This window comes from Mya arenaria, chromosome 2, assembly GCF_026914265.1.
Source record: "Mya arenaria isolate MELC-2E11 chromosome 2, ASM2691426v1".
Taxonomy (NCBI): Eukaryota; Metazoa; Mollusca; class Bivalvia; order Myida; family Myidae; genus Mya; species Mya arenaria.
In genome coordinates this window covers 31,677,447-31,705,032 of record NC_069123.1, presented here as the reverse complement: position 1 = coordinate 31,705,032, position 27,586 = coordinate 31,677,447, and the positions used below count along the sequence as shown (strand labels likewise).

The following is a 27,586-nucleotide window of genomic DNA, read 5'->3' as shown; positions in this document are numbered from 1 at the left end:
TGGGCAGGAGATCAACTTAAGAGAAACAATATATCTATCACGATACAGGTGAAATGGAAGTCGAATATCGTCCAACAGAGCCGTGCACACGTTTACAATCTTTGTTTATTTCTTTACGTATATGCCGACATGGACATTGCGCAACTGGAAATTATTCACAGCGCATGCGTTGGTGCCCTGCTTGCATCTACAAAATTTGTTCGTGTATACACATACTAGCTGGCATGTATAATTTTTGTAAACAAAGTATGAACATTGTTTTTTAGCATGCACGGCTCTATGGGACGATATTTGACTTCCATTTCACCTGTATCGTGATAGATATATTGTTTCTCTTAAGCACACGTGTTGAATTTATGATGCAATACCGGGATAATGCATTTTAGTCTGGAAAATTTCGGTGAAATTTGCGGGTAGTTGGTTCGTCGAGTAACATGTTTTAGGAAATTCGGGTTTGAAATTGCATTTGTTTTCGTTAAAACTGTACATTTTCTTAAAGATTGACACTAACTCTACAAGGAAAGTCCAAAAATGTAGAGTTTGGTTAAGATTTGATAAAGTTATGGCCTCTTAAACAGGGTCATGTCAGCAAATACATGGAAATTCAGGGTCAATATTTTTTTTGCCAATTTTCACAAGTTACAGTTACCGCATCATATTCGTACTAAAATTTGATAAAAAAAATTGATAAAAAAAAACGGACGAGGGCGTGGTGTGTCAAAAAAACGCAACCTGCACCTGTGAGTCAAACACCCCGTAGCGCCTGTTTATATGGACAAGTCTTCCATGCAATCCATTGGTCCCAGAAGAAAAAAAGACGTATCAATAAATAAAATATAAAGGAATTATTCTTATTTATATAAATGTTTTTGACGTTAAATGCGTTTTTCAGTACATCTGTGGAACATGTACATGTTCTGAATCGGAATGTTTTGGACCACTGTTTATCATGGATACGTTGTATTTTAGTGTCATTCCGCAGCTTACCAATATTTAAACTACTGATATATGTTTAAATTCTTAAGTTTAAATGACTTAGCGAATTACCTTCAATTGCTTTATGAAATGGCTTGAGAAAACGGAAAAAATCACACAAATTTATCGGCTTGTCAAAAGTTTTCGTCCATTTTCAAACTATTTCACCGGAAGTTGATCCGGGAATGTTGGTATTAAAACTATAAAACATTTTTAATATTATAACATTAATGGAATCAGCAACATATAGAAACGATCTTTATAAATGAAACAAGATTAATCTGTGACCAATAAAAAGGATACTCCCAAGATTAATAATAAAAAAGAAAAAAAAAGATTTTGAATATGGTTACACACCACTTATGTTTAAATAAGCATTTTGGTTACACTGAATTAACTCCCCTCATCATGTTATAATCTTTTCAATGGAAACAACCTCAGATGATTATGGACGGTTTACAATGTCATAATTCTTTAAATTTAACTACGCTGCTAGTATATCGCGTAGTTATTTCAATATTGCAGTTAAATCTAACTACCAATTAATTTGAATAAATAATTAGTAGTTAGGTTTTCTGCTTTGTTGGGGGGGAACTTTGGAGTAAGCCACTAGCGAGTCCAAGGGGGTGCATCCCGAGCCCCCCCCCCGCGTATCATCCAAGTTTACTGTTTATTTTAATACAGGAGAAAAGGGTAATATAATACGTTCGAAATGCATCATTTTGGAATAGAATTATAAAATTTGTTAAAAATTCCCATTGGAGCGTACCTAAATCCCCTTTCCAGCACTAAATCAAATACATTTCGGTTTTGAAGGAGGACGCAAGTCAAACGCTTACACCCAAACCATTAGTTCCACCCCCCTCTAACGTCAAAACCTGGATCCGCATACCACGTAATCTACATGTAACGAAGGGACACAAATATTGATATACTACAGTATAGTATTGTATTATGTTTACTCAAGATTTCTGTCCCTTAGTTAGTTATATTCATGAACAACTTAAAGCAGTTAACTTGGTAACGAGTGAATATTTTTGCTGTATTTGTTAATGAAATAATTAACTCAGATCTATATACAAACACTTATAATAAACAAACATTCCTGTTTATGTACATTGATATATTAAAAATACCATCATTATTATGACTTCTTAAACTGTACATTTGCCATAGGCCATTCTCAATTATCACAGGTTTGATAATGATAAATTTAATCTTGTACGCATAGCATCATCACTCTGGTGAACGAGAATGGTCATAGGCTTGGCTGAATGATTTATTTACTCACAATTAAGATTTCGTATAATTGATATAACACAAGCATAACCATTCAAAAGAAAGTTGTCGCTTTTCTCATTACTATGCAGCTTCTGAGAAAAAAATCAAGTTTAATTCAATGTTTTTTTTTATTCAAAAACGTATTTGCTATTATGCATATTATGCAATACCATTCTGAATAGCAATATATACACATCGCCGAAATTAGCTAAAGCAGGGTAGTGGAAGTGAGCTTGGCTCTGGTGTTTTCAGATAGTACGGAACCCCCAAAGCCTTTGGGTTTTCCCTTTGCTCACCAAAGGCTGAAGGATTCAAAACGCGCTTTTCTTTCCTTCTTGTCGATTTTGACACGCAAGCTGATTTTTTAAATGCACTTTTACTAGTATTAGTTTGCGGTCGTTTTGTTGAGAATAGAGTTGAAGTTTTAGACCGATTCTCGAACCCAGCGGTTGATTTCAAGTCGCTAGGTACACTATTACTAGCATAGGTTTGCGGTCGCCTTGTTGAGACTGGAGTTGAAGTTGAAGGTCGATTCTCGAACCCATCTGTTGATTTTAAGACGAAACATTTCTGTGTGAAAGTCTCATTTGTGTACTGCTGGGGTGCAGCTAGGGTCGTACGTGAGAATCTTTGAAATGCATGGCTCGATGTTGAAGATCGTGATGACTGCGGTGGAATTTCTGGCGCAGAAAATGCCGATGGAGGAAGCAGTTCCTACGAAATAAATGGCATTGATAACACACGAGTTTACTGTTATTTTATCGTGTTAACTTGATTTATTTTAATTATTGAAAAATGTAAAGCACAATGTGAAGTTGATTTATCTTAGCTAAAAATTTATGACATTTAACTGAGCACTAGCGGATCAAGGGGGTAGCGGGCGTGCTTCCAGCGCACCCTCCCCATTAAAATCGTCCAAGTTTACTTTTTATGTCAATATAGGAGAAAAATAAATAAAATACACTCTAAATCCACCATATCGGACTTGAAGTTGTTAATTTTTTCTTGGGGAATACCCACAGACGCACTGCCAACATTTTAAACCTTGTATATTTCAGTTCTGAGGGAAGGGCGAATGCCTCAAGGTTGTGCCTCATAGTTACACCCCTCTAATGTAAATTACTGGATCCGCCCATGCTGAGTTCTATAATCGAACGATACAATTTTCTGAAATTTTAAAAAATATGTTTCATAATAATCTGTCAGGAAATGATCCAAATGTTTATTTGTACAACATCGAAATGTGCGTACCTCTGGCGGAATGTTCCAACGAACGTCGCTGCTCAAGTCCACGTGGGTCTGTTGTTTAACGCCGAAAACAGACATATTGACAGTCTCTGTTAGAAGCACAAACGTCGACCATTTCTTCGACTTGAAATCTTCTGGTTTCAACAAGATAGGACCTATTCGTGAAGGTTCCTGATGATTGACTATACTCTTAAACGAATAATAAGCCGTAATTATTCTATGAACATATAGGTATACCCCCGAAACCTATAGTAGATGAAAACATGTGTATATATATATATAAAGCCTCAAAACATTCCTGGGTTGGTATTCAATATACAACTTAAGTCAATCTTATGGTCAAACATCATTGACTTCATTTACTCTATCGACTAGTTATCAATAACAAGTAATCCGATTAGCTACATCGTACTTGGATCCAATTAAGACCAATATTAAATACTAGGCTAAGCCCAGTTTTCGAGCTTTGTTGGACCTCAAAAATCCAAAAATCACATGTTTAAATAAATCGCAAAATATCCAATCACACATTATACAGAAAATGGTTTCGTATGCTCATGCACATTTTTCACAAAAGTTGTCCTTTATGTCTCTTTGCATTTCATACATTTGAAAGAAAGTGTTAGAAGTGAACTATTGTTTTGTTATTCACTCGCCCGTCCGTATTTTTGTCTGTCTGTTGGTTTACTTGGCCGTACATAAATTGCTTATCAGTATACCATTTATATAATTATAAACGTAATGCAGACTTAGAGCTTCCAATAATCTTTTACAGTTATTGCATGTAAATATCCCCACAGACCTGTTACAGTGTGTACAGGCAAAACAGTGTTTTGTCACTTTTAATGTGATTGGTGGCGAGGCCTTTAATAGGGAAAATATAAAGTCGTTTTGGCAAAAAGGGGGAAATACTTACAGGATTTATATAATGTTCAACTTCTTTTCAAATGTTTAATTCAACAACCCTTTGGTAATATTCACGAATGACATTATATATTGGTACAGTGGCTAATTGTTAAGGGGTCAGTGCTCATAAAAAAAATAAAAAAATAAAAATAAAGTCTTCTTTCTTGGCTTGGGAAACATATATACCTTTTCAGGAGGGGAATGGGGCCGCTTATCGGCCCAATAAAAGGCCTAAAAAGACTGCAAAATAACCAATTATGTACCTGTTTGTGAAAGTTTTCTTTCGCTTCTTTATTTTCCACCCAAGTAGAAAGTTTAGTAGCAACAGTTCTTAGTGTTTCCAACGTACATCTTGATTCTGGCAAGAAATCTTCTGGCCTTGCAAGATAACGTGTACCAGGTTCAACGTTATCATACAATAACGTCTCACGTTCACCCGAAGATGGTGTATCGATTTTCAGCCTCTTATGCATTTTTTATTTATTGATGCTACTTTTGTAAATGTCGTCAATCACTTGTTGAAAGCATCTACACGTTTCTTAGTAATAACGTTTCATACGTAATTTGACGTTGTACGTAACGTCAATTGTCCAGTAAGGGAAATGACGTAACCAAAGATAACGGTTTATACGTCAAAACGTCTATAAATGGAACAAATACGTTTAACTGTTTGCATTATGTTTATATGATGGCATATTTGTGACCAGAGTACATTTAATTTTAACTTTGTGTGCGACGTACATTCTTTGACTAAAATGTAATATAGAGTATGATTGCTTGTTTCAGTGTAAGATCAAAAATATATTTCACGGAGTGAGCACCAAAGGCTATATTTCACGAGTACCTGAAAAATGACATTTAATTGTAGTTTTCAAAAAAACGCACCAAAGTATATGCGAATGTAACGTCATTTAGGAAATGAAGCCTTTTAAACTGTGTCCCAGCAATGTACGCGCTGACGATTTATTTGGAAGTGAAACTGAGCTAAAATTTTAGAACATACAAAATATCAAAATGTTATTTCATTGTTTGAAAAAGTGAAATATCATTTTCACCGATAAATCTCTATCAATCAACGGAAAGCATTTTATAAATGTTTTAAGTCACCGGAAAGCATGTTATTAACTGCTTTATTAAATTGTTTTAAATTTAAACAAACACATTTTTTTGCCTTTGCAACTATAACACGAAAAACTGTTTTACAACGCTTATATCATATTTACGATGGACTGTTGTTGAACATTACGGAACAGATGCACACATTCACACACCACAAAATATCCACAATACAGAAAAAAGTTGCCAAAAAAATAATTTCACGAAAACTGCTTCTTACTTCCTCTAGTCCTTCATTCAAAGAATTAGATGGGTAAGTTGTAATTGCATGTTAGGGTCAGATATTATCTATGCATACGTCTATGGGTTCATGCCAGAATATATAAGTACAGAAATTCCATTTGTAAACAATGCAAAATACCTAATCATTACGGTCTGCCGCCCTCAAAGATATAAGCTAGCTAATACCCCGTTTATATGACAAAAATTTGCACGGTGGTAGATTTGTCCAGGCGTCAAATATTCCCACGGAAGCTCATTGCCCTTTGGTGTTTTTGGGGCTCGTTTATATGGTATTTGAAAGAGAGAGAGGGGATATTTTAAATGAAAACCCAATAGTTGTGTTAGGAAAATACATGAATCATATTGATATTATAGAACACTTTAAGAATTAAGGATGATTTTAAAATTTATAACTTCGAAAGTCCAATGCATATACTGAATGGAGAACGTTGGCTTTTAGCCTACTACGTATTGAAAGGTTTTCGCACTTCATTTTGGAACTTGTAATCGAGCTTCAAATGAGACCAAATAGCTAAAAAGTAAATCACTTAATTATTTTAAGAAATATTATTGCCGAGAAATTTCAACAAGAGTTTGATTAGGATAAATATTCATGCATAACTATTCATTACCTATAATGCTGTGATTATATCGAATATTTAATGAATTACCCTGCCAAAATCGAAATAACCCTGCTGACAAATCCGGTATTGCGTCTATATGACATTAAATACCCACAGGGTAAATTTACCCCAGTGGTATTTATTTACGCCCGATGGTAAATCACGTCATATAAACGGCGTATTTGCTACAAAACATATCGTGTTCTTACTTTGCCAAAATTGACTGGTTTTCTATTACGCTCTGTATTTGAAATAGCATTTCAATATTAAAGGATATTGTCTATTTAGAGTTGTAAATGATAATAAGTCATTCAAGTCAAGCCAGACGAACGATAAATGGTCGTATATACCTCCAAATGACTTCTGACGTATTTAATGCTGCACGCTCACAGATTGAACGTGTTGACAACTTTTTTTATTTTGGAAACGAGCCAATTTGTTAGAAAATCCCGCTGACAAAAATAAGATCGCAGATTTTTATATTTAAGATCAAAAATTAATGTTTTATGCATTATTTAAACCGTGAGTAACGGGTTTAAGCCATAAAAACATTACTTTTCGAACGGAAATATGAAAATCTACGATCTGAGTTTTCGTCACCAATCCAATATCATTGGTTTGCAGATATTTACGCAAAAAATGCCCTTTCCAAGACAAAAAATAAAAAAAGTTGCAAAAATGGTAAATCTTCGCGAGTGCAGCTTTAATGGTTGAAACTGTTTTCTTACTAAAAAAACCCGCGCCGTATTGACATAAAAAGAAGCGTTTTATTAATCAAGTAATCTTGGTAAGGTCTTTACCGGTCTTTACCGCTCACATTAAGTGCAAGGCACATGCGGATTCTCTTGAAAAGACTGAAAACCTTACTGCAGCTATATGACTGGTACGAAGAAGAACATGGCCTAATCAGTCCCCCCCCCCCCCCCGCCCTTGATGTCCTAGTTAAAAGAATAGAATGTGAAGCTACTACTGACGTTTTATGAAACTCTCACAAATGATCAGGTAATAGGGGAACACGGATTTTACAGAACACAATCAGTGCTCTGGTTGAAGACGTGAAAGAAGCACGAACGGTTACTCGACAAGTTCAAGCCGAACGGAGCGACCCAGCAGTATGGAATGCCATTTATAGCAAGTCCGTGGCAAATAATGTTAGTGTTGAACGATCACGCCAAAGATCATACACCATTCGTCGTTAGCAGCGTCGAAATAATTCGCATGCAGACTTTTAGCACTGTAGCAGAGTACTGACGAAATTTACGTAAGTTGATCACCCATCGATGGAATTATAGGGTCTGGCAACAGGTTCCGTGCACAGTTTCTTATTCCAAGTGAGATCAATCACCCGAATGATATCTTAATGCTGTCAATATTTGCAGGTATTAACGTGATCTAACCTAATACATATATACATATTCCAGGCCTCTTACATTAATGACTCAACGCCGTTGGTCCAGGACGCGGTAACCCCATATTTTTTCTATATTGGGTCACTAATCTCTATATCGTTTCAAAATGGCGTCTATTTTCCGATTTCGATGAATCCATGAAACATTTACGTGATATGTACGTTACGGTGTTTAATAGGTGACCCGATATGTGACATGCAGGAAACCATATTTAGGCTGGAGTTTCGCTCAAAACCAGATATGATTTCCTTTGCTCCGAATTTCCCGTATCGGGTTACCTACCGTAACCCCGTAGCGTATAATATTATCCTGCAAGATAATCGTACTGGTAATGATATAAACCTTTACAGCTGCGCTCACAACCGATATTTCCCGTATCGGGTCACCTACTAACCCCGTAGCGTATAATATTATCCTGCAAGGGAATCGTACTGGTAATGAAATAAACCTTTACAGCTGCGCTCACAACCGATATTTCCCGTATCGGGTCACCTACTAACCCCGTAGCGTATAATATTATCCTGCAAGAGAATCGTACTGGTAATGATATAAACCTTTACAGCTGCGCTCACAACCGATATTTCCCGTATCGGGTCACCTACTAACCCCGTAGCGTATACTATTATCCTGCAAGAGAATCGTACTGGTAATGAAATAAACCTTTACAGCTGCGCTCACAACCGATATTTCCCGTATCGGGTCACCTACTAACCCCGTAGCGTATACTATTATCCTGCAAGAGAATCGTACTGGTAATGAAATAAACCTTTACAGCTGCGCTCACAACCGATATTTCCCGTATCGGGTCACCTACTTACCCCGTAGTGTATACTATTATCCTGCAAGGGAATCATACAGGTAATTATATTAACCTCTACAACCGTTATGATTTCCCTTGCTCCGTATACCCCATATTGGGACACATACACACCCCGTAGGCTTATTAGCCCTCGCTATTGGGTAATACCCATTCCAAGAGCACGCTACGATATCCAACAGTTCTACACAATTAAAAAATATCTTTTGCATCATCGATCATATACTATATACATTATTAAAAAAGAACAGTGCTAATGAATTCTGATTTATACTCCGAAACTATAATTGTGATATGCAAATTGATGTTTCAATTACATAAAATCAAATGTCCGCATACGACTGAAATTACCATGAATTTTGTAGAAAACAAAACATTTTTTTAAATACTGTAAAAAATAAAATGTAAATCAAACTATTTTTAGAAAACAGATTCAAATAAAGAAAAGACGAATTTAAATTTAGCATCAAATTAAATCTACAATCTCAATATTTTTTGCATGTTCACGTACATGCAAGTAAAACAATTAAAGTTTGGTTTGTGGTCACCAAGCTGGTTTTCTCCGTCTACTCGGTTTCCCTCACCTCATGAGTAACAGCGTGCAAACGAGAGTGATTAATATAATGTTGTAATAACTTGTTTCACAATCGTTGTATAATAAATCAGTTTAAACTAACACTTTAATAACATCATAATCAATAACACAGCTGACATAAAGGAACAATGCAATTTTAAAATATACAATACGAAATGAATTGCATGTTAGAATGTCATAAAACATAACTGAGTGAACTGGTGGATAATCCCTTCCATACTGTACCCGAAGCTCCGTCAAACAAAGGTAGGTGTTATGTCTATTTTGTTCCGTTTCGGTGAAATGTTTTTTTTTTTTTTTTTTTTTTTTTTTTTTTTTTAATATTAATTCTCATAATAGAACAGTAGCCATGCATTTATTAAGCAGAGTGCGAAAAATATATTTCAATTTCATGACACGACTTGAACAGAATGCTTGAAAACATGGTACACAACACCGGATAGGACACTAAATATGACCATTCCGTCCTTTGATATTGTTTAAAAAGTAATATTATGACATTTCAATAATATTCTATAAGTTTCACATTTTTCTTGGGGGAGTACCCCCAAACACGCCTGGCAACAATTTGAACCAAAGAAATTTTGGTTTCTGTGGGAGGGCGCAAGTCAAAAGGTTATGTCCCTAGGGTTACGCCCCCTTTAGCGTCGAATCTTGGGATTTTTTTAATTAAAATAACAGTCCATGTTAAAAAAATAATTCCGAATGCTGCAAATGTTTAAGTGTGTTTTGTGTATATAAATGCTTTTCATCATGGTATATTAAGCTCATGCAGATATGGTGACCTATATGCCAAAATTCACATGAGACCATATCAACGAAAAAAGAGACTCGAAGAAAACAAGCCCCAGACCAAAAAAAAGGTGCGTAATTCAAATTTGGGCTCAGCTGTGCGCCTGATTCCGAGCTTATAAATAAAGCCGCGGTGTCAAATCGGAAAGTATTTACTTGTTTGTCGTCGAATGATCTGCATTTTTGATTGTAGATATCAATAACTTTAAAAGGTGCCTAATGGCCAATTATAAATCCTGACTGATAATTTTTCAATACGAGATTGTTTTGATGCATTTATTTGTTTACATGTTTGGATATACAACGTTCCAATACCTTTCCGACACAACTAGGTCTTTTATTTGATATTAAGCAAGTACGATCATCTGTTTATATAGAGGCATTCCGCTTGTGAATTTTAAATTCCACAATCTTCACTAATGCATTGTATCGTCGTTAACTGGTTTTATGCCTTAACCTTCCTTGTTAAGGCTTAAAGATGCACACTCACTCCCAAATAAGATGTACCACAATTAATGCACTTGTTTAAAGTTACCGAAAAGAATAAATAAATACCGAAGACAATGGTTTTTATGAAGGATACCGTGTTTATCTTGAAAGAAAGGTGCAGAAAACACGGTATTTCTACCTTATGATACGATAGTAGATCACTGTAGTAATTTAGGACACATTAGTCATTTTTTGCGTTTCAGCTATTAAATTCACGGTTATAATCTTGTTATCAGTAATTGATATTTTCCGTACACGTAATATTTAGTAAGTAGTTAAAGACCTATCATTCAAAATGAATGTTTGTTATACATGTGTGTATATCGATCTTTATATACGAGTGCCACTTTAAATGGTCTTGTGCCTTAAACTTCCCTGTTGAGGCTTTATAAAGTTATATCTCTGTAAGCAAATAAGGAAGTCATATCTTATGCGTTTAAGTAGTATGGTAGTTGAATTGAATGGATATATACATACCGTGTCACGTTACTAGATCAAATAACAAATTAACGTACAAATCTACAGTTTTGTGATCAAAGTTTTAAAACAATTGTTCACAAACTCAGAAAATCATCAAGGTGCGCATGATTGTGACTTAAAAATGGACTAATATTTTTTAGTAACAGACGAAAAATATTTTTTCACCTTAAATAATTTTGTTGTTACCTGTGATTAAAAGCGTAAACAAGTCAAATTGAATGTTGATACAAATATACGCATGAATCGCTTTATATTTAGATGCACATAGATATATATGCACGTTCCACTTGAGGTGTTGAATGCTAAATTTAGAAGATTTGAAACTGTGATTTAAGTTTTATATCCGGTTAGGGTTTTTTACCGTCTACAAAACTAAGCAAATGTTTACATGTTAAAAGGATATATTGGGCTGTCGTGCATTAATATAATTATTTGGACCTTGCAGACTATGGTATATCAAATGTTAAATTTTATATCCGGTTAGGGTTTTTTACCGTCTGCAAAATTAAGCAAATGTTTACATGTTAAAAGGATATATTGGGCTGTCGTGCATTAATATAATTATTTGGACCTTGCAGACAATGGTATATCAAATGTCAGGAGACATATCTGCAGACAACTTTAACTCAGTGTGATAACAACCAGTGATATTAGCTAAGAAGCTATTGGACAGATAGGAAAAGGAACTGGCATTTGTTTCTTAGGCCATAGGATTCGATTGTCTCATTGCACAGTTCCATTGTCTTTTGAGTTTGACATTTTATTAAGCTGAGGACAGTGAAAAAAATAAATAAAATGGAGGACAACGACAATGTAAAACTTGTCCTGAATAAATTTGTGAAAATGAAAGAGGAAGCGAGGAAGAAAGGTTTAAAAGACGAGGTCATCAAGGACGCGTTTGTTAATGATAAATCAGCAAAGAAATCAAAAAGAAATGTACGTACAGAAAAAGACAGCGATGCACCGAAAGGCCTGAAAAGTGAAAGCATTAGAGTGCTATTCCGCCAAAAGTCAAAAAAGTTCAATTTGCTTTTCTGCTGCTCAAGATCCCTGTTCAAAGTCTATTTCGTACTCGGACTTATATCGTCCGTTTTGGCATATCTCTACAAGGAAGAACTGCTCGAATATTCCGAGATGAAGACATCACGATGCGCAATAGAAAACAATGGATTTGTCCAGGAAATATCAAGACCCTTAGTGAAGTGTGGCATGTGTGAAGGTCTGACCCATGTCCCTATAGAATACAACATATCATCGGAAGTCTTCAGGGAGAAATACGCCTACAGCGGAATTCCGGTTTTAATCAAAGGTGCGACGATTAATTGGAGCGCGATGGACGCTTTTAGCTTTCATTTCTTCAAAAAGCTTTATACAGAAACGGAGAAGGCATTAGAGACCATTGAAGAACAGTGCCAGTTTTTCCCCTACAAGACCGAGTTTGACACGCTGGCTGACGCTTTCAACATATCAGACGCACGGGCGAACTTCACCGAAGGCGAAATGCCGTGGTATATCGGATGGTAATGTCATTTTGTTATACATAGATATACTTTGTTTTATCGACATATTTTCATTTAATAAATAGTTATAACTTAATTCTTACAGATGCACTCTTACTCCAAAACAATATTAACCATAATTGATACATCATTTTAATTTACCGAAAAGGATGTATAAATATCGAACACAATAGTTCTGCTGAAGGATACTGTGCTTAATTTGAACGAAAGGTGCAGAAAACACGGAATTTCTACTTCATGAGACGACAGTTTATCACTGTAGGACTGTCAGTCTTTTAGCACTCACCAATTATTTGCGTTTTCAGCTATTAAAACACGTTACAATCTTGTTATCAGTAATTAATATTTTAAATAAATGCATTTTTCAATAAGTAGTTAAAGGTTTATTGCTCAGATATTATGTTTGTTATACATGTGTATGTATTGATTTTAAATACGAGTGTCATTTTAAATGTTTTGACCCATTGGGTCAAACTAAATTTAAAAAAGCCTTTTACATTTCTGTAACAGTAACGCTGTATGTTTAAATCATTTTGCATTCAGTAGTTGCAATCATGCAGTTCTCAGCAAATGTTGAACAGAAAGAGAACCTTTAAGATATACCGTAAACATTTTAACATGTATTGTTTTATAGTAAATATGCCATATCTATTATATATGATCAAAATTGAACTATTTTTTTCAAGGTTAACCATGCTAACACATGATACAACTTTTACGTTCATCGTTTGGCATATTGTTCGTCCTTTTTACAGACAAATTTAAAATCAGAATTCAACCAGCAATTAAAAGACTTTTAATTCCAATTTCGGTTGTCCTGGTTCTTGTGTCTAAGGCGTTGTGCCATGATATAGAAATATAAGGCCCAAAAAGAAATATATCGCCAAAAACGAAATATAAGGCTCAAAGAGAAATACGATATAGAAATATAAGGCAAAAATAGAAATAAAATGCCAAACTAGAAATATAAGGCCCAGACAGTAATAAAAGGCCAAAATATAAATAAAAGGCACATGTAGTAATATAAGGCCAAAATTGTAATGTAAGGCCCAAATAGAAATATAAAGCACAGAGGGGAATACAATGTCAAATTAAAAACTTAAGGCCCAAATAGTGGTATATGGCCCAAGTATAAATTTAATGCACAAATAGTCATATAATGCACAAATAGAAATATAATGATATATGGCACATATACACATATGAATATATACACATGAAATATAAAGAAATATAAATGGAAATGCATATAAGATATAGACACTAAAATTATTTTACACATTTAAGAAGGCGATCCTTTACAATATACCAATATACCGCCGTCGTATAAGAAAAGCTGTATCGTAAAATTATGATAAAAGTGGCATTCTAATAGGATCATGAAGGTCTTCATAGACTTGTGGTCTTTGGAATATGCTAGGTATATTGCTTGTTTTATAACCTACTGCATGTAATCCTCGTTTATTGTACATTGGAGAAAAGGCTTGTCAGGAAAATAAGGATAAATAAGACACATTAACAATCGTATATTATAACAAAGCATAAGGATGCATTACCGAACAGAACCCAATTATACAACATAAAACCCTTCTCTTTCTCACCAATTACCCACGTAACAATAATTTAATATGAACAAGATTGTAATATAAGCAATTATTCCGGGAATTATACTTCCAATAGGTATGTGATTCTAAGAAAGGATATTAATTGGTCATTATGAAGAAGTAATTATTCGCTAATAAGGCCACCCAAAAGAATACTTAGTTACGATTGACTTTTCCAAATAAAATTAAGTAAGGTAGGTAAGATATTTTTTCCATGTTTTGACATTTGAGAGTCTGTACCAAACCGACATATATCAGGTATATCAATATTGTAGAAAAAATAAATGGTCAAATTCTAAGAAGTTCACTAGAAAATGCAATTATTTTAGGGAAGAAAAAATACACTACTGCAAAAAAGTGATATTTATAAAATAAAATTAATTATTCTATAAATACAAGAAATGCTTGATTAAAACCTGCGTTAGCAATGTTCTTGTTTTCGAAATGAAAATTAACCATGAGTGGTCGTATACGAGAAATGCAAAGTAAAAACCATTTTGTATCATAGCAACCATCAAGATAAAAATCAAAACCCATTATTTTACTTGCTTTTTATAGTTTATTTAAAAGCGGTTTCTCGCTTGATGGGAGTTATGTTTGTGTATCTCCCGGATACAAAAAAGTAAAAACTGTGTGGTTTAATCCATTATGTTTTAAAGCGAAGCAGATTGATCGTTCAAGCTATTCAACTTTGAGTTAATGCAACTGTTTTCCTGTATCTCAGACGATTTAAGCCGCCGTCAGTAGTTGCTTTTGCCACCAATCTTCTACAGACTTTTTGCCGAAGCGTATCCTCCTAATCTTATTTGAATTTGTATTATCACTTAATTTTACATTGCGAACCGATACCATGTATACAAAATAACCCCTTCTTTATATCTCTAATCACCCACGTACTAATTATTTAATACAAACAAGATTGTTAAATAAGCAATTATTCCGGGACCTATACTTCCACTAGTTATGTGATACTAAGAACGGCTATTAATTGGTCAGTATGTAGAAGTATGTCGCTAATAAGGCCACCCAAAACAGTTCTTAGTAACCATTAATATTTCCAGAACAATATGGTAGGTAGGTAGGTAGGTAGGTAGGTAGGTAGATAGGTAGGTAGGCATAATTTTTATTTTCGATTTATTTTTGGACAATTGGGATTCTGTACCAAACCGACCAATATCAGGGTATATCTCTATCGTAGAAAAAAATAAATATTAAATTGTCATTATTTAACATGTTTACTAAGAAATGCACATGCTTTAGGAAATAACGAAAATAGATCTACACTACGGCTAGAAAAGTATAGGGTCTGAAGGAAAACAATGGTCGGTCGGGTTAGTGGAAACAAACATACAATAATAACTAAAGTGGTATTGATAAAGTAAAATGAATTTATTCTATAAATACAAGAAATGCTTGATTAAAAACCTGCGTTAGCAATCTTCTTATTTTCCAAATGAAAATTAACCATGAGTGGTCGTATAAGAGAAATGCAAAGTAAAAACCATTTTGTATCATAGCAACCATTAAGATAGAAATCAAAACCCATTATTTTACTGGCTTTTTATAGTTTATTTAAAAGCGGTATCTCGCTTGATGGGAGTTATGTTTGTGTATCTCCCGGATACAAAGAAGTAGAAACTGTGTGGTTTAATCCATTATGTTTAAATTGAAGCAGATGGCATGTAATGTACATACATATTTCCTATTTAATTAAGTGTTATTCATTTAATCTTGCATATCAGTTCAAAGATTTTTGTCATATTATGCTAAAGTGTCATATGGTTTAAACAGTCGGTTGCATTATAACTGTAAAAGTTCGATCTCAAACATTTAATCATTCTTTAACTGGTCAAGAGTACATGCATGTTATTTTTGTATAAGAAAACCTAATTTAAACAGCTTACAACTGAGATCTTGGCAAATAATTATATTTGTCATAAGGACCCCATTGGAAATAAGTTGAATAACTTAAATGGGTTATCCTGTGTTATATATTTGTCACATTGATTTAAATCTTTATTAACGCACGTATGTATCCAAAGCATTCTAATGATGTTGTGCTTTAGTATAGATATCATCACTAATACTTTGTTAATCAGTCTGTGTTATAACTTTATGAGATATTTGGTTTGTTACTATGACATATATATATGCACGAATAAATCTATCTATCTATCTATCTATACTATTCAACATTGAGTTAATGCAAACTGTTTCAAAATATTTAAGACGATTTTAGCCGCTGTCAATAGTTGATTTTATGTTTTCTCCATCCTTCTACAGACTTTTTGCCGAAGAGTTTCCTCCTTTTAAGGTTTATAAGTCACAAATAGGAAGATAAGGTATAAATATGAAGCACAAATAGAAATATTAGGTTTAATTATAAAATCATAAATAGAAAGATAGGGTATAAATATGAAGCACAAATAGAAATATTAGGTTTAATTATAAAATCACAAATAGAAAGATAAGGTATAAATATGAAGCACAAATAGAAATATTAGGTTTAATTATAAAATCACAAATAGAAAGATAAGGTATAAATATGAAGCACAAATAGAAATATTAGGTTTAATTATAAAATCACAAATAGAAAGATAGGGTATTAATATGAAGCACAAATAGAAATATTAGGTTTAATTATAAAATCACAAATAGGAAGATAAGGTATAAATATGAAGCACAAATAGAAATATTAGGTTTAATTATAAAATCACAAATAGAAAGATAGGGCACAAATAGAAATATTAGGTTTAATTATAAAAGCACAAATAGAAAGATAGGGTATTAATATGAAGCACAAATAGAAATATTAGGTTTAATTATAAAAGCACAAATAGAAAGATAGGGCACAAATAGAAATATACTTTAAAAATAAAAATAAACAGTATACACGTAAGGCACTATTAGAACGAAGAGGCAGAAATTTAAATATGAATATATACACACTGTCTTTTACAATGACAATATACCCAATTACGCCTTGGTGTGAGAAAAGCTGTATCGTAAAATAATGATAATAGTGACATTCTGATAGAATCATGAAGGTATTCATATATTGTGGAATATGCTAGATATATTGCTTGTTTTATAACCTATTGCATGTAATCCACTTTTATTGTACATCAGAGAAAAGGCTTGTCAAGAAAATGAAGATAATTTAGACACATTATCAACCGTATATTATAACAAAGCATACGGCTGCATTTTCGAAGCGATCCCAATTATACAACATAGAACCCCTTTCCTATCCCTTTAATCACCCACGTAATAATATTTTAATATGAACAAGATTATTAAATAAGCAATTATTCCGGGAACTGTACTTCCTCTTGATATGTGATACTAAGAAAGGACATTAATTGGTCATAATGAAGAAATTGTTATTCGCAAATAAGGCCACCCAAAACAGTACTTAGTTACCATTGACATTACCAAAATAATATGGTAGGTAGGTAGGTAGGTAGGTAGGTGGGTAGGTGGGTAGGTGGGTAGTGGTAGGTAGGTAGGTTCGTAGGTAGGTAGGTAGGTAGGTACGTGGGTAGGTAGGTAGGAAGGTAGGTAGGTAGGTAGGTAGGTAGGTAGGTAGGTAGGTAGGTAGGTGGGTGGGTTTGGGTGGGTGTGTGGGTATGTGGGTAGGTAGGTAGGTAGGTAGGTAGGTAGGTAGGTAGGTAGGTAGGTAGGTAGGTAGGTAGGTAGGTAGGTAGGTAGGTAGGTAGGTAGGTAGGTAGGTAGGTAGGTAGGTAGGTAGGTAGGTACGTGGGTAGGTAGGTAGGTAGGTAGGTAGGTAGGTAGGTAGGTAGGTAGGTAGGTAGGTAGGTAGGTAGGTTGGTGGGAAGGTAGGTAGGTAGGTTCGTAGGTAGGTAGGTAGGTAGGTAGGTAGGTAGGTAGGTAGGTAGGTAGGTAGGTAGGTTGGTGGGAAGGTAAGTAGGTAGGTTCGTAGGTAGGTAGGTAGGTAGGTACGTGGGTAGGTAGGTAGGTAGGTAGGTAGGTAGGTAGGTAGGTAGGTAGGTAGGTACGTGGGTAGGTAGGTAGGTAGGTAGGTAGGTAGGTAGGTCTTGTTTTCCAAATGAAAATTAACCATGAGTGGTCGTTTAAGAGAAATGCAAAGTAAAAACCATTTTGTATCATAGCAACCATTAAGATAAAAATCAAAACCCATTATTTTACTTGCTTTTTATAGTTTATCTAAAAGCGGTGTCTTGCTTGATGGGAGTTGTGTTTGTGTATCTCCCGGATACAAAGGAGTAGAATCTGTGTGGTTTAATCCATTATGTTTTATAACGAAGCAGATTTATCGTTCAAACTATTCAACATTTTAGTTAATGCAAACTGTTGTCCTGTATCTCAGACCATTAAAGCCGCTGTCAGTAGTTGCTTTTTTGTTTCCTCCGTTCTTCGACAAACCTTTTGTCGAAGAGTTTCCACCTAATTTTATTTGAATTTGATATTAAACTTAATATCATTCCTTATCAACCCCTTTTAACACAAGAAGTTAGAACTTTGACGGTTTGACCATAAAAGTTTATATTCCTGTTTATCGAAGATTGTGAATACAAAATTAAGTATGATTGGTTTATTGAACGTTGATACAAAATATTTTATTAACATTTACTTGTCTATCCGATTTTATTGTGGAAAAAAGTAAAGGATAAAAGAAACAAAAACGTTAATATGTCCTTAAAGTTAGAATCAAGTAGAGTGTCAGAAGAAACGCTACATTCGAAGTGTTCTTAAAACTTTTTCTAGTGTTGGCGCGAATGTCTCTACATAAGCCAGCGCGCATGAGCAAACCGCTGAATAACCTACTCAGTACAACCAATGATTGGCTAAATGGAACGGTCGTCTTCCCAAGAAACTTTCTAATTCATTAAATCAGAATGCCTCCGATGATCCCACTGGAAGAGGCATTTGCGTAAACACTGATCATAATTTTTCCATAAAGTACATAGGCCCACGTCTACCGGAGTTTGAAAACTAAGGTGCATACACAGGAAAATGAGCTTAATAGGTTGTATAACTTTCCACTTTTACAATGGCTGTGCAAATATATGTAATACTGGAAAGGAAACTACAGGGTCAAGCCTAGTAACCAAACATTAAACGATAAAGTGTATATGATCTAAGGCGGTTGTTTGCTTATTTTATTTGTTTTGGGACGCTTTTCAATTGTTCATTGTGTGGTAATGTTTTTGAAGTTGCATTACAAGAACAGTTAAAATGTTGTGCCACAAACAAGTGATTGTTAAGTACCTATATAAATGAAGTTCTGAGTTGGAAGATGGTATTAATATAGTCATTGGGTGGTATTCAAATGCAACTTAACCTAAGGGTCATACATCATTGACTTCATTCACTGTATTGGTTAGCTATTCATAATCAGTAATCCGATTAGTTACATCATTCTAAGTTCCAATTAAGACTAATATTGAATACCAGCCCAGGTTCACATTTTCCCATATTTATGGAGTTATTATATGTTCTGCTTATGTTCCCGAAACGTCAGAAAATCACTTCGAAAATGATGAAATAAGAAAACACACATTATGTTAACCTTCATGACAAATGTCTATTGATTTAGCGATCACCGCAAAGCTTCCATCCCAATATTGTTTCCAATTTCCAGCAATTTTTCATGATTAGCTGATTACTTTGTCATGATCAAAATGCAATCCTATGGTCTGGGACATTTATTCCAAATAGGTAAATGACACGCGATGTCATCATCGTTACTAAAACATTTATTGGACATGATACAGTCTGGAAATGTTTTATTTCTGCGGCCTTACTTTGTACGTCACTTTTACGAGTGTTATACAATAATTGGCTGAGAATTCATTTAATAGAAATTACTTCATTAAAATACGCCATGGTAATATGGCTTTTAGATAAGGCCTATTAAATTTAATTAAATTCAGTTAAGGGCCTTTCACAATGCAAAAGTGGGTGGGGAAGGCCAAAAATTTAACTGTTTTGAAAATTAATGTTTAACTTAATTTTCTGGAACAATCTTTTGCAGGAGTAGAACACCTATCATTTGCAACATCTTTGTGTTTTTTTATTACAGTAATCTGATAAATTCTTGTTCTATACACGTTGCTGAACTGAAGTTGCTTATTTCACCTACACATGTTGCAACGGGTGTATTTATTATGCTTGCTTAAAGTGACACTCTTATTCAAAATCAAAGCATACACATGCAAAACAAACATAAATTTTGACTGATTAAACTTGAAATACTTACTAAATAATAATGAGACTGTAACCGTGTATTTAATAGTTGAAAATGCAAAAATATTAAATGATTGGTGAATGCTAAAAGATTTACTGTGATTAACTATAGTCTCATTACGTAGACATACTGTGTTTCATGCACATTTCTTTCAAATTAAACTCAGTATCCTTCATAGGAACCATTATTTTCGACAGTTATTTATTCTTTTTGGAATATTAAAACAAAAGTATTAAATGTGGTAAATCTTGTTTGGGAGTAATAGTGCATTTTTTTATATTGAACCTCAAAACTAATTACATTAATGTTTGGTCCTTCGAACTATTTTTTTGCACTGTGGAAGGCCTTTAAGGCAAGTTCAACCTCGTCCCTTGTAAACATAGCAAGCGTTAAAGTTAATCATGTTCTTTTTACAAATGCGAGTCAACTGTAGTTGGGGATAACATTATCAATCTTAGTTTCAGTGGTTTGATCCCCACACTCCACACATCATCTTGAATAGGGAAATTGTTATTAAAAGCCACTGACCCTATGTTCTAATTTAAAAATAAATAAATACCCACCCAAAACACATTTTTATAAACATAAACTGTCATTGATTTTTGACAGAATGAAATTCCATGACATCAGCAATATTTGAGTAACATTTGCAAGAAATAGTGCTTTAAAAAAATCTACCACATTATTTGTTTAGTTCCTCAAAAATCTTATTTTAATTTTGTTTTCATGAACATCAAAGATCCAAGACCACTTCATCGACAAACTCTCTGAGGTTGGATTCACCTTACAATTACAAGTGTTTTTAACTACACAGGAACCTGCGTAGGTTTAGCAGACATAGCTTTGTCTAGTGATTCTACGACTTCTTCTCACCCTATCTGTTATATGTGTAGGGTGGCACATGAGCCGTCCTAGCTGTCATAATGACATACCAGCGGACAATCTTAACTCGTTCGTTACAGCTCATGTCATTGCTCAAAGAAAAATTGTCACAACAGCATACCATATGTACATATAGATAATTTCCAACGGCCATATTTCTTGCCTGATGGTAACTACTCGTAGCTTGTGTACATCATTTACTAGTATTTTGAAGGGTTTATTTCATATTTTTAGGAATGCGATTGGGCCTACCCAGTCACATTATACACATTCAATTCATTCAACTGAACTCTCATTTCGTTCACGTCCCTGTACACTGTTTAAGAAACAACCATAGCAACGAAAAACACACCGTCATTAAACAGCACAAGAAACAGTCAAATATCTTGCCCGAATGTTCGGACTTCCATTAAATATAATCGGACAAATGCCACTTTGAGGAACAGTTAGTCGTTAAAGAGAACTACCAACAGTTCTCTATCTTGCCAAATTCTCATAAACAAAGTGTTATATTATTTAATTGGACCAATAAGATAGATGCAACCGTCACACCAAAGTACAAGCGGGTCAGTAGAAAAAACCACCGAGTCATGTGCTTGCCCGAAAGCAAATGCCCGGAATATATATAAATAAATGGGACTCTGCCAACTTGTTCTATCGCCCGTTAGGAGCAGTTTTCTCGACGAAGTACAAGCATCGCTTAGACAGCACTACCAACTACCTTCATTCTTGTCAGAAGGTAGAAATGCTCGGAATAGAGAGTACATTATTTAATTTAACCAACCATATCCTTGTATATTTTAGGAGCAACTGTCACAACGAAATACAAGAGGTCCTAAGAGAGCACTACCAAAGGCCTTATTTCCTGCCCGAAGGATCGGAATCAAGTGCACTTGACTGGATTTTCATGGGCGGACCAGGACCGGGAGCGTTTGTTCACGTGCGTACGCATACAGTTATTCAAACGGTTATACATTTTTTTAAAAAAATCTCAAAATGTATTTATAACAGGATCGACATCAATTCAAAGCGGGAAAAGTGACCTTACAAATGACATGTTTTGTATGTCGTTTATTTCGAGTTTTCGTTATTTCGAAGTATGTCCAGATGTCAGAACGTCTTCGATATAGCGAGTTTTGACTGTAGTTCCCTTTATAGGGATCCTTAAAATTCCACTTGGCTCGAGGCCTTTCAGAGAACGTTTTCCTGGTTTTACAAAGTGAACATATCGCTGGTTACTACCTTAGACATGATATTGAGAGTTTCGTATCAGCCTGATGCAATTTTTACAATCGCGGTGTATTTTCATTCGACATGAAGCAGACAAAACGAGTTAACTCAGATTACAGTTAACAGTTTATTTCCACATTTTCTAGACCAAAATGCCCATGCGTATACATTATATAATAAATAAACATGTTTTTAAACAAAGTCATGGTACAATACATTCGTAAAAGCGACTGAACAAAATATAAATACATGTACAGCAAATCATGTTGTATCAAGCTTATGTTACGCGCAATACACAATATCTCTCTCTCATCTGCTTTATACACCAAGGTTTCCGTTTACATCAATAACATTTTTCAATTTAAATAATGCAATAAGTTTAGGTATATTCGGTGTGGTATAATAATATTTTTACAAGTCTTACATAGGGCGGGCCTCGACGGTGGCACGATTTCTGGCCGTAATGAGAGACATAAAATTATTTTAGTTCGGCTGGGCCCAATATCATGAACACACTTAAGTAACTGTTATAATATCTCAATATCAGTCTCAACTCGTTTAATCAGATAGCATCAAAAGTTATTGAAAATAATGTTGTAAACCCTTTAAATCTGAATTTGTTGATTAGAACCTTTGGTCTAGATTCCAAGGGAAAAGAAATTCTACAGCCAAAGAAGTACTCGAGTATAAATCATTGTTTTTTTTTAACAATTACTCAAACATGTTTTTTTTGCTTTAGAATTAGGTTTATTTGTTAAATTGAAAAACTCTTTTTAACAACACATTCTATGATAAAATACGATATCAAAAGGTATAAATGCATGCAATACTTTTAATTATACTATGTTTTTATGTGGTAAAATGAGATTGAGATTTGGGTGTTGACTGAAGTTATTTCGTGATATTTGGGCCTGACCTTTCTGTTAATCGTAACGAAAGACGTTTTTCATTAGACGTTGTAAAACCACGTAGAATAACAGTTATTGTAGGCTCGAGAGACGTAAAGGGAAATTGTTAACTATTTGAAATATACTTCGAATGACAGCATTTTTACCTGGGGTGTTATTCAATATGGAATTTAAGTCAGTCATACATCATTGACTCCATTCACAGTATAGGTCCGTTACTTATATGGGGTTATCCTATCAGCTACATTTTTCTTAGATCCAATTTTTGGTTTTTGATTTTTGACCGTAGCGAGATAAATTTTAAATATGTTTTCAGTTAGATTACGTAGAGCGGCCGTCATGGCAAGCGCAGATTTCAGGCCGTAAGACGTGGACACTTGTACCTTCCCCTGAGTGTGAGGACAGATGTTCTAGCATGAACGTTACGGTGCACAAGGGAGACATTTGTAAGAAAACATTTATGTTGTTATTTTGTCTCCTTATGTTTGGTTTACGTTTTGTTAGCATTACTTAATATGTCAGACACATTTGGTGGTTGATTTGTGCCATTTCATGTTTTCGAAAATGAGTCAGGTAGTGGGACGAAAAAGGTGACAGTATGCGAAATGATAATGCGGGCGACGGGGCGCAAAGTCGCAAAATGACGAGTTGACAATGTGACAATGCGCCAATTTGCGTCCATTAGGCAATTTAGTCCACCATCAGGCAGTTGCCGCATTGTCGCACTGTCGATTTTCGCTACTGCGCCACGCAAATACGGAAACACGTAATGGAAGTAATCAGCTATCATAGTTAAATGTGATCTGAAAAAAAGGTAATTGACAAGCACAAACTACATCCACGGTATGGAAATGACACTTTCGGTTGTTGTTGTTGTTGTTGATTTTATAAAGGCCAGTTTGCCCGCGCCCTATAATGACAACGTCACATCCCCAAGTGTGACTTATGCTCAATTTTGAAGCCAAAGGGGTGTTTTGCCCCCACCGGTTGATGGGATATTCGCCAAAGGAGTAACTTTGTACCAAAAAGGCCTTCTTAATAAGCAAAATATTACTCAAGATCATCTAGCTGTCTTAGAATACTACCTCATTGGATGACACATTGTCAAAGCACAAACTAACGCAGGGATTGTGTTTCGGATGAGTGGCAGTAAGCGGACCTTCAAACACCCGCGAAAGTTGAAATTCGTAATGATTGTCTATCTGCAATTCCATTGGCAGCAAACGTAAATTGTTTTCTATGTGAACGTTCTCTTTCTACTACTTAAGTCTACGTTTATTTTTAATTTGTGTCAGAAAGTAGTGGTATAATCTAAATCAGTATGTGCCTTCATCTAAAATAAGTTTAGGGTAAACTTTTCAAATCTCTTTGAAAACTGCCAATAATTTATAGTATTACAGCATGCGGTCGCAAAGTTGCTCTTGCTGTATATATCTGCTGGGCAGACTGTTTCTACAACGAACTGAAATGTTTGAAATACAGTCGAAACCCATTGGCTCGATATTCCAGGGACTGACCAAAATACCTCGAGCCTCGCGAATATCGAGCCAAGTGGGAATGCTTATATAGTGAAGAAAAAGGTCCTTTACATCAAATTCGAACCAACGAGGAAATCGAGCCAGCGGGGTTCGATTGTACCATGTTTATGTAAACGGTTTTTATTTCAAATTTCGCTATTTGGTCTAACCCTGAGACTCATGCTATCAAAACGGAAATACATTTAGATAAAAGCTACCGCGTTCCTATTTCAGCTGATAATTTGGAAGTTATTTACTTTAAACACATTCAGGATTTAAATTTTTGTTAGAAAGAAAAAAAAGGGCATACGTGCAGTTTTACATGTTTTCTGACAGTATTACAAAGTTTTGAAAGGCACACATTTCCTTATTGTTTTCCTGACATGACTGTAACATAAAACGGTAGGTGAATAAGAGTGGTATTAAATACAGATCTTGGTTTCATATGTTAGTAGCTTAGCTTCATCATTATGTCTTATGTTCTTTTCAACATGAACAATTTGCATTTCATTTAAACTTTTCAGGTTTTTAATTACCGGCACGTCTAAAAATACACAAGGTGCAAATTTGCTCATGTGGTACACTCTCCATCCTAATTAAAATCGCACTGTGACGTTTACTTACTGAGCTTTTTTTAAAAATCATATTAATATTTTCTGCCAAGTGTACCAAGTTTTAAAATTTTAACATAATGTGCACATTTATTTTCAAAACATGACGCCATTATACAAGAACTTCCTGTTGCATGAGTAAGAAAATAAAATATTTCATTGAAAAAAAAATGGAATCAATATGATGCATTTAAAATAACTTTAAATACAATAGATTTGCCCTTCGAATATCGAATCGCGTGTGCTGAATTGCTAAGAACTACTTTGATGCCGAGTTGAATCTCGATTAACACAGCACATTAGTATCTGCTTCCTTTTTAATTGCTAACCAATAACAATATTGGCTTCAGCTCAGTATGTCTGAACTGATTTTACAACGTGACATTTCTGTGAAAGAGCGATAAAAGATTAATAAATGAAACACTCGAGAATGCACATGTTTTGTATTTATTGAAAAAACAATAACACTTTTAAGGTTTTTTTTTAAAGTTTTTTTTCAAAACAACAAATACAAAAACAAAAAAACAACACAATGAATGAAAATTATAAATTTTCTTTTATTAAACAACAACTGAACCATTGTTAACGGTATAATAGTTAAATGTGAAACATGTGCTTTTGTTTTGTAATACTTTTAGGACTAAAAGTCTTGATAATGGCTGTAATTGATTGTGGTCTAACAAATTTACACGAAAAAAAGCGGTTAAATATTCAAATACATGCATTTTTCTGATTTTGTGAATTCATTGTATATTTCAGTTGTGATTGACACGAACCAGTGGTACCATGCCACCCACATCCACCAAGGCGAAATCAGCATTACTATTGGATCGGAATACGACTAGACAATACAAGAACAAAATTTGATTCATTTGCAACATAACTCCAGAAGCCGTACTTTAGAAGCCTTTCAAGTTAAAATTGTACATTCTACTCAAATTCAATAACATATTTAACTTATTCCACAGGTAGATGGTGAAATGATTGATAAACTATTCAAGTAAAATACAGAAACTCAACTTTAAAAAACACACAGAAAAATATTCAGAAGCGTTGTTTTTTTCAAGAAACATAACAATTTAAAAATGAATATTAGACATTATATATAAAAGACTTTTTTAAGATTCTTCTCCAATACGGCCTCTGCGAGTCTTACAAGTATAATTCGTTACCCATTGCTGTAAGAGTGTCAGTAAGACTGTACAACTTTGAATATCCTGCCAAACAATGGCATGCCATGCACATACAATATTGTTGCATCCAGGTCTTTTGATTCTTGTTTAATGAACATCGACTTAAACATCCATAAGTTTACAGAATATATTACGCAGGTATTTTGGATGAATTCAGATATTTCATAACTAATTCGGTCAATGAAGTCTGCTTGAGAAAATTATCATATAAAACTTAAAAAAAACTTTATGATACTTTGAGAAATGTGATGAAAAAATACAAAAATGTGCCATGTTCGTCCAATATCTTTGTAAACGACTAAATATAGAGAAAACAAAATCAACAAAGGAGAAAAAAATCAACACCTTTAATAGACAATGGCAACAGTTAGAAAACTTGTTATTTTAGTAAAACTGCTCTACTATGTAGAAGTATGTTAAGTGACTTGTATATCTAAATGTCCACAGATACTGTTTTTTAAAATATCTATTCTGTTTTAAAGTAAGTAGTTATTTTCCACACAAAAATTTACGTTTATGTTATATACACCATTCCAAAATAACTAAAAACGAATCAGCTTTCCGATTTGTTTCTACCATTTTTGTTGTAGAAAATAAGTCCCAAATAATGACTGGTTTTGGTAAACAAAGACTTATATCTATATGAATTTGTTCACATTGATATGTTTTGGTAAAACACTTTTTTTGCATGATATACATATACATGTACCTGCATTTTATAATTGTGTGTATGAATGTATATTTGGCTAATAAAAACAGAAACCATAAGATTGTGCAACTTTTTAGTATGTCGTGTACCGATTGCCAAACTAGATACACTATCGCAAATTTGATCGAACTTCGCATTTTGGGATGACATGTTGTTGTTTCTGTGGAAAAAGTAACCACCGCGGTAAGTAAATAAAAATATATTCTTAAACTGAAATGAATTCGATT

At 34.2% G+C, this 27,586-nt stretch overlaps 3 protein-coding genes across 5 annotated transcripts in view; 1 reads left to right on the top strand and 2 right to left on the bottom strand.

Moving 5' to 3' along the window:
* LOC128208482 (intraflagellar transport protein 140 homolog) overlaps positions 1 to 1,143 on the bottom strand; it is a 42,224-nt gene extending 41,081 nt beyond the window's left edge. Inside the window, exon 1 of the mRNA XM_052912047.1 lies at positions 1,048 to 1,143. The gene's annotated coding sequence lies outside the window, so the exon portion shown is untranslated. The remainder of the gene's footprint in view (positions 1 to 1,047) is intronic.
* A 1,252-nt stretch (positions 1,144 to 2,395) lies between these two features.
* LOC128243112 (uncharacterized) lies at positions 2,396 to 5,730 on the bottom strand. The gene is made up of 4 exons (XM_052960646.1): positions 5,682 to 5,730; positions 4,674 to 5,254; positions 3,508 to 3,693; positions 2,396 to 2,970 (listed from the first exon to the last, which is right to left on the bottom strand). The coding sequence occupies exons 2-4, from the start codon at positions 4,881 to 4,883 to the stop codon at positions 2,461 to 2,463; spliced, it is 906 nt and encodes a 301-aa protein (XP_052816606.1). The 5' UTR covers positions 4,884 to 5,254; positions 5,682 to 5,730; the 3' UTR covers positions 2,396 to 2,460.
* A 3,529-nt stretch (positions 5,731 to 9,259) lies between these two features.
* LOC128204979 (uncharacterized) lies at positions 9,260 to 27,418 on the top strand. 3 transcript variants are annotated; one of them, XM_052906392.1, is made up of 5 exons: positions 9,260 to 9,438; positions 11,532 to 12,473; positions 21,996 to 22,131; positions 23,646 to 23,775; positions 26,217 to 27,418. In XM_052906392.1, exons 2-5 carry the CDS (start codon positions 11,749 to 11,751, stop codon positions 26,300 to 26,302), a joined length of 1,077 nt encoding a protein of 358 aa, XP_052762352.1. In that variant the 5' UTR covers positions 9,260 to 9,438; positions 11,532 to 11,748; the 3' UTR covers positions 26,303 to 27,418. The 3 variants fall into 3 exon arrangements, with proteins under 3 accessions (XP_052762352.1, XP_052762344.1, XP_052762338.1); XM_052906384.1 differs by lacking the exon at positions 9,260 to 9,438 and adding an exon at positions 10,898 to 11,051; XM_052906378.1 differs by lacking the exon at positions 9,260 to 9,438 and having other exon boundaries at positions 10,904 to 12,473.
* Positions 27,419 to 27,586: the final 168 nt, after the last annotated feature.

Excerpts from the sequence above, each read along its gene's own strand:
- LOC128243112 (XM_052960646.1), bottom strand. The coding sequence starts at position 4,883 with ATGCATAAGAGGCTGAAAATCGATACACCATCTTCGGGTGAACGTGAG. Across the intron at positions 3,694-4,673 it reads AAGAAAACTTTCACAAACAG|AGTATAGTCAATCATCAGGA; the intron begins GTACATAATTGG and ends TATTCGTTTAAG. Across the intron at positions 2,971-3,507 it reads GTTGGAACATTCCGCCAGAG|GAACTGCTTCCTCCATCGGC; the intron begins GTACGCACATTT and ends TTTATTTCGTAG.
- LOC128204979 (XM_052906392.1), top strand. The coding sequence starts at position 11,749 with ATGGAGGACAACGACAATGTAAAACTTGTCCTGAATAAATTTGTGAAA. Across the intron at positions 12,474-21,995 it reads ATGCCGTGGTATATCGGATG|GAGCAACTGTCACAACGAAA; the intron begins GTAATGTCATTT and ends TGTATATTTTAG. Across the intron at positions 23,776-26,216 it reads GGTGCACAAGGGAGACATTT|TTGTGATTGACACGAACCAG; the intron begins GTAAGAAAACAT and ends TGTATATTTCAG.